This window comes from Cebus imitator, unplaced genomic scaffold (assembly GCF_001604975.1).
Source record: "Cebus imitator isolate Cc_AM_T3 unplaced genomic scaffold, Cebus_imitator-1.0 Scaffold254, whole genome shotgun sequence".
NCBI classification, from domain to species: Eukaryota; Metazoa; Chordata; class Mammalia; order Primates; family Cebidae; genus Cebus; species Cebus imitator.
In genome coordinates, this window is record NW_016107569.1 from 1,666,628 (window position 1) to 1,673,940 (window position 7,313).

At 53.1% G+C, this 7,313-nt stretch overlaps 1 protein-coding gene across 2 annotated transcripts in view; it reads right to left on the reverse strand.

Moving 5' to 3' along the window:
- The window catches only part of NCS1 (neuronal calcium sensor 1), a 63,956-nt gene that overhangs the window by 11,427 nt on the left and 45,216 nt on the right, over positions 1 to 7,313 (reverse strand). For both annotated transcript variants that reach the window (XM_017499087.2, XM_037728049.1), the window contains exons 3-6: positions 6,068 to 6,206; positions 4,060 to 4,138; positions 1,437 to 1,525; positions 1,011 to 1,088 (exon numbers count right to left, since the gene is read on the reverse strand). In XM_017499087.2, the coding sequence (XP_017354576.1) occupies positions 1,011 to 1,088; positions 1,437 to 1,525; positions 4,060 to 4,138; positions 6,068 to 6,206 (385 nt within the window). The remainder of the gene's footprint in view (positions 1 to 1,010; positions 1,089 to 1,436; positions 1,526 to 4,059; positions 4,139 to 6,067; positions 6,207 to 7,313) is intronic.

The window sequence follows — 7,313 nt, forward strand, 5'->3', positions numbered from 1 at the left end:
TTGAGACTCACTCTTGTGGCCCAGGTGGGAGTGCAGTGGTGTGATCTTGGCTCACTGCAACCTCCTCCTCCTGGGTTCAAGCAATTTTCCTGCCTCAGCCTCCCAAATAGCTGGATTACACGCATGTGCCACCATGCCCAGCCAATTTTTTTGTAATTTTTTTTTTCTTTTTTTAGTAAAGACAGGGATTTACCGTGTTGGTCAGGCTGGTCTCGAACTCCTGACCTCAGGTGAGCCACCTGCCTTGGCCTCCCAAAGTATTGGGATTAGAGGCATGAGCCACCGTGCCTGGCCTATGGTTCCCTTTAAAGAAGGGTTTCTTAACCTCGGGCCTGTGGATAGAAGTCAGCAGGTCTGTGAACTTGGGGGAAAAATCAGTCTTTCTTATCATCTAACCTCTAACTGAAATGTAGCTTTTCCTTCTATAGGAACCTAGATGATGGTCCCCAGCAGGACCTGCAGTCCCCGTGATCTGTCACAGAGGTCACGAGTATTTTCATAGCATCCCAGTTGCTGCAGACAGGACAGCTCCCAATTTCGGGGTTTGTCGGCCCCGCCGCTACATCTTAGTTAATGCGTTAAGAAGAGCAGCTCACAGAATGCTACATCACAGATTCTTTTTAAAAAATACTCTGACAGCTGTTTTCTAAAATAATCAGCTTCCTTTTTGATCTTGTGGATTTTATTTTATGCACTGAAAGCCATTATTCTGAGAAGTCCGTAGGCTTCTCCAGAATGCCAAAGGAGTCCGTGGCAAACCAAAAAAAAAAAAAAAAAAAAGCCTAAGGACTTTGGTTAATGAAAGAAAACACACCGGGCAAACTGACTTAAGACTCTGGACACTGGATGGGGCTGGCTGCTGACCGTGGATCTGCCACCAGGCCGTGCCGCCTGCCATGAGCCAGCCCCATAGGCGATGGCAGCAAAGCCAGGCCCAGGCTCCAGGGACCCCAATTCCTGCCCTGACCCTTTGCCTCCCAGGTCTGGGACCAGTCCCAGCCCCACCTCACCTTGTCCATCATGGCAAAGATCCGGTCCACTCTCTTTTCTGGAGTGTTCTCCTCCTCTGGGAGCTCTACGGTGTTCCCCTGCAGGGATGGATTAGGCAGGACTGGGGCCTTGCACCCTGGGATTTGGGCTCTTGGCCACACATTTGCCCCCCAGACCTGGCAGGTTCCAGGTGAGAACCGCCTCCCTCCTCTTTCCCCTCCCCATCCCTGCCATTCTGCCCTGGAATATCCCGCACCCCAGCCCCACTATCTGCCAGCCCCTGCCTGCCTGCCTGCCGAGGCAGAGATGTACAGAACAGAACAGCTCAACCAGGGCCCCCGGCTCCCACCCTGGGCAGGGGTATGGCCACACAGGCGCTGTCGCTCTCTCAGTCACTGGCTTTGCCCCTCCTGCCACCCCCCACCCCATGGGAACCAGCCTCTCACCACCATCTGATAAATGGCATCCACAATGTCCAGCATCTCATTCCTGGTGATGTAGCCGTCGTTGTCCAAGTCATAGAGTTTGAAGGCCCCTGTAAGCAAGCAGCCAGCACTGAGTGATCCCCAGGCTGGGGTGGCTGGGAGGGGTCTTCAGCTCACCCCTCCTCTCTGTACCCCAACATGAAGTTAGAGACCAGACAGCCCATTCTTCATCAGGTCAACAAATATTTACATCAAGATAGGGACACACACACACACACACACACACACACACACACACACACACCATTGCAACTAGGGTTAAAAATAAATAAAGCTGGGCGTGGTGGCTCACACCTGTAATCCCAGCACTTTGAGAGGCTGAGGTGGGTGGATTGCTTGAGCCCAGGAGTTCGAGACCAGCCTGAGCAACATGGCAAAACCCCATCTGTACAAAAATACAAAGATTAGCCAGGCGTGGTGGCATGTGCCTGTAGTTCCAGCTACTTGCGAGGCTGAGGTGGGAGGATGGCTTGAGCCCAGGAGGTGAAGGTTATAATAAGCCGAGATCAAGCCATTGCACTCTAGCCTGGGTGACAGAGCAAGACCCTCTCTCTCACTTTGTCTCCCGCTCTCTCTCTCTCTCTCTCTCTCCATACATATGTATATATACACATACACACACATATACATATATATTAATTAATTACAAATAACGGGGCCAGGCACAGTGGCTCATGCCTGTAATCCCAGCACTTTGGGAGGCTGAGGCAGGCGGATCATCTGAGGTCAGGAGTTCAAGACCAGCCTGGCCAACACGGTGAAACCCCGTCTCTACTAAAAATACAAAAATTAGCCCGGCATGGTGGTGGGCACCTGTAATCCCAGCTACTTGGGAGACTGAGGCATGAGAATCACTTGAATTTGGGAGGCAGAGGTTGTAGTGAGCCAAGATCACACCACTGCACTCCAGCCTGGGCGACAGAGCAAGACTCTGTCTCTAAATAAATAAATAAAATAAAGGGAGGAGGTATTGGGCTGCCAGGGCCGAGGCCTCAGAGGCTGGAGCGGAGGGAGTAGGAAGCCAGGGGCCTAGGGTGTGGCCCAGAGGAGTCCACCTGCCACCCCACTCCCTCCCCCATTCCAGCCCCCGCCTCCTCCCCATGGTCCACTCAGCTCCTACAGTTATGCTGTGGCCCCGACAGTCAACATTAGATAATAAATACTGCATCATGAGAAGGAGCTTTTGCATAAATAAAATTCTCTTTTATTCCTAAAAAAAAAAAAAAAAAAAAAAAACAAAGCATAACTATGGCCCATTTTTTCATGTAATATGGCCCTACCTACCTGCCCAACTTCATTTCGTGACATGTTAGAAAAACAATGTATTTATAAAACGTAGTTTAGGAAAGTCATTAATTTACAATGAAAAAAAAAAAGCCGGGCACAGTGTCTCACGTCTGTAATCCCAACACTTTGAGGGGTCAAGGCAGGTGGATCATGAGGTCAGGAGTTCGAGACCAGTCTGGCCAACATAGTAAAACCCTGTCTCTATTAAAAATACAAAAATTAGTTGGGCATGGTGGCACATGCCTGTAGTCCCAGCTACTCGGGAGGCTGAGGCAGGAGAATCACTTGAGCCTGGGGGATGGAGGTCGTGGTAAGCCAAGATCGTGCCACTGCATCCAGCCTGGGCAACAGAGTGAGACTCCATCTCAATCAATCAATCATCAATAGAAACTGCAGGGTCTTCCACTGCCGGCGGAATGAAGTATGAAAGCCTTCCCCAGCAAGGAGCTCTGGCCACGTGGTTTCCATCTTCCCCACCCTTCACGCTCCCTGCATTCCTGCTAATGCCGCCAGGGGCCTGAACAGCCTCCCTCCTGTCCTCCTCTCAGCCTCCCTCCACGGGCCTCGCACACGAGGGCCCCCTACCTGGAGCCCTTGCACCCCTCCCCAGCTCCCCTCACCCCAGCCCAGCGCCTACCAGGCAGGTCCTCTCCTGCTCATGACTCCCTCTCTCCTCCTCATCTGCAGTTTCCAGAGGTTTCTGTAAATCCTGCTGCCACGCTAAACTGACAGCCACGAGAGCAGGACCTATCTATCTTATCCCCCAGTGGGTCCCTGGTACCAACACCTGGCTGCGTGCAGTCGTCATTTGGTGAATGAACAGGTGAGTAAGTGAAGGAGTGAAAGCCGGAATCAAAGCAGTGGCTATGAAAGAGGCGGGTCCGGCACTGAACTTGGGTCTTGGGTCCCCACTGCCCCTCCCGCTGCCCAGGTCTGCACCTGCTCGAGTGTAGCCAAGGCTCCTGCCAGCCTCTGCCTGCAGCCCTCCCTGCCCACCTGCCTCAGCGAGCCTCCTTCCCACTGCCGGCCACCTCCAGGAAACCCTCTGACCTGGAAGCGCCGACGTCTATGCTACTCTCTGAACCCGGGCCAGCTGGCCTGGCCTAGTTACTTGGCCATGTGAGGGCTACCTGCCCAGAGCCCAGGCCTGGCCTCCGTGGACAGACACAGCTGGGACACCATCTGCGGTCACTGCGGTGGGCGTCTGGTGCCCCTGCCTGGTGAGGGCTGAGGGCTGCCTCCCTCTTGCCTGGGCCCGCCAGCTGCTGCCCCACAGGGCCAAAGGGGCTGGACTTACACCGCAGCTTCTCATCCAGGGTCCCCCTCGAGGTCACCGACAGCGCCTGGATGAACTCGGAGAACTCGATCCGCCCGTCCTGACAGGAGAGAGAGGGGATGGCCTCGGTCAGTGCCGCCAGGCCACCGGGTCAGGCTGAACCCCGGAGGCGGGCGAGGGGCAGTCACAGGCTCCAGACACTGTGGCCAATGAACACAGGTGGAGAGGGCAGGCTCGAAGGGATGGGGGGCAAGAGGCGAGGAGAGGGCCAGGAGCAGAGGCTGGGGGACTGGGTGGGGGTTAGAAGTGGGAGGGGCCAGGAGGGAGGGACAGGAAGAGGGGCTGAAGCTGAACAGAGAGGCTGACTCCACTCCTGACGGAAGAAGGTGCCAGAAGCACCAACACCTGCGCCCCTCTCAGCGATGGCACCTGGAAACCCCTCGGCCTAGAGCTGTGCGCTCACGGGCTTTTGCAGAGGGAGGGCCACTGCTGGCTGTTCAATTCTACCTGTTGTTTGCAAATAAGAAACTAAGGCCAAAGAAGGGAAGAGCCCTCCCCAGGGTCAGGAGTGTTACTCCCAGCCTGGGGGAACCTGGGAGAAGGTGGGGTGTGACAGACTAGAAACCTTCTCGGTGCCAGCAGCAGGAGGTTCAGGGACAAGTGACAGTCAATCCACCCTCAAATGCTACTGCGGGACAGAACTGGGGTCATTGCAGAAAACCCAACAGCGGTCGGTGCAGCCACTGCCCGAAGGGAACACGAGCTATTACATGGTGAGTCCTGAAAACGTGATGCTCAGTGGAAAAAGCCAGGAACAAAAGATCCTATAGCTTATGATTCCCAGAGCCTCAGTTTCCTGACCTACAATGTGGGCATTAAAGTACCCAGCCCCCAGGTGCTTTTAAGGCCTCATTAAAAATAATCCATGTATGGTCGGGCGCGGTGACTCACACCTGTAATCCCAGTACTTTGGGTGGCCAAGGCAGGTGGATCATCTGAGGTCAGGACTTCGAGACCAGCCTGGGCAACACGGTGAAACCCCATCTCTACTAAAAATACAAAAATTAGCTAGGCGTGGCGGCAGGTGCCTGTAATCCCAGCTACTCGGGAGGCTGAAGCAGGGGAAATCACTTGAACTCGGGAGGCAGAGGTTGCAGTGAGTTGAGATTGCACTACTGTACTCCAGCCTGGGTGACAGAGCGAGACTCTGTCTCAAAAAAAAATCCATGTGAAGAGCTTATGCATAATAAATGTTCAGTAAATATTGGTTATTATTATTAATCTTGTTAGTATCACTGGAGGCATTTGCATTTATGCTTGTAAGAGAAATGTCAGGGTGTACATACATATATATAAGTGTATACATGCATGTGTGTACATGGTATACGTGTGTGTATATGTGTGTCTCTGTGTGTACATGTGTGTGCACTTGCAAATCCATGCATTATGCATATGTGTGTTTGTGTGAACTGTATGAGTATACATGTGTTCATGTGTGTGCACTGTATGAGCATAGATGTGTTTCTGTGCACTGTATGAGCATACATGTGTATTCGTGTGTGCACTGTATAAGCATAGATGCATGTTCATGTGTGTGCACTGTATGAGCATAGATGTGTTCGTGTGCACTGTATGAGTATACATGTGTGTTCATATGCATCTCCCTGTACGTGTGCCTGTGTGTGTGCATGGTATTCGAGTGTATGTGCACATACACCTTTGTGTGAGAGCTTAGATGTGCATGACAGTGCATGAGTGGGTGTACATATGTGTGAACATGTGTTTGCATGCATTTGGATGCATCTGTGTTTATCGTGTGTGTATCTGCATGTGTACATGTGCATGCATTTATGTGCAACTGTGTATGTGTGCATGCCAGCATGCCCTTGTGTGTGTTTCTTTTCCAGAGGGAACATCAGCAGGATAGCGTGGGTGTGGAGACGCTGCAGGTGCCCACGGGAGCTGAGCCAGCTGCTGCGGGAGGGAAGAGGCTCTGGGCTGCCTCGGGACCCATCCATCCCCAGCTCACCTTGTTTTCGTCAAAGACGTTAAAAACAAACGTGGCAAACTTGGTGGGGTCTCCGAACGGGAAGAATTGCTTGTAGATCTTCTGGAAGCCTGCTGCATCCAGCTGCCCACTGGGGCAATCCTTGATGAAGCCTTTATACCTGGAGGCAGCAGACCAGGCCAGAGAGGGTAAAAGAGATGCCAACATCACCCACCTACCAACATCGCCCATCCAGGGCCCAGGAAAGCTGTGGCTCCTTGTTCAAAGAGATGGTGCCACATGGGGCTGTGGGCACAGACCCAGACTTGACAGGCATGGGCACAGTCCCACCTCTGCCTCTCACTATGGTGTGACCTTGGATACAGACTTCACCTCTCTGAGCCCCGTCTGCATGAGGGGGTTAAGAGCTAACATAGGAATTAACCCAGATACTGCACACAGAGTGAGCATGTGGCCACCCAACCCTGTGCTACACCCAAGGGGGCTAAGAGTCACATGAATGGCATCCCAGAAGCCGCATGCCTGCGCAAGACCCTCCCACCTCCCCGCCTTCTCCGCTGAGCCCCTCCTGGCATCACAGCCGGGCAGGCTGCTGCTGGGTGCTGGTGGGTAGACCACCATATGGAGCCAGCAGCTGGCCCCTCCCACATGCCCACACCCCGCCCCTCAGCCTCTGTTACCAGGGAACTGGGTAAACAGCATGGAGGGACACTGGCTGTTCTGACCGGACTCGTCTGCCCTACAGTCCTGGTGCCCAGCACAAGATCCTCCAGATCCCCAGGCGGCTGACGGTGGGATGGCTTTGCACCCCCAATCCCAGACCCAATCTCTGCCATTCACTAGCTGTACAACCTCAAGCAAATGCCCTCACCTGTTTCCTCATCTATAAAAAGGGATGGTTCTCACACCCATCTTGTTGTGCATGTAACCACAGGGCTCGGCACAAAAACGGGTCAGTAGTGTGAACTTTAGACCTGTGAACTTAAATATGTGTTGTTCTAAACCAGTTCGCAAGCTGGCTCCTGTGTGCAGTTGAACCATTCCTCCCGCTGCACCACAGGGGTCACACACTCCTCAGGGGACGATTCCTTCCACAACGGGAAGCCAGAGAAAGCAGTCAGCTGTCACCAACACCAGCTATTACCTTTGCAGGGCCAGGCCCAACTGGGAACTCTGCATACCTTATTCTCCCAGAATGCTCCTAACAGCCCTATGAGAAGGTACTGGAAGGAAGCTTTGTTTTTTTTTTTTTTTTTTTTTTTTTTTT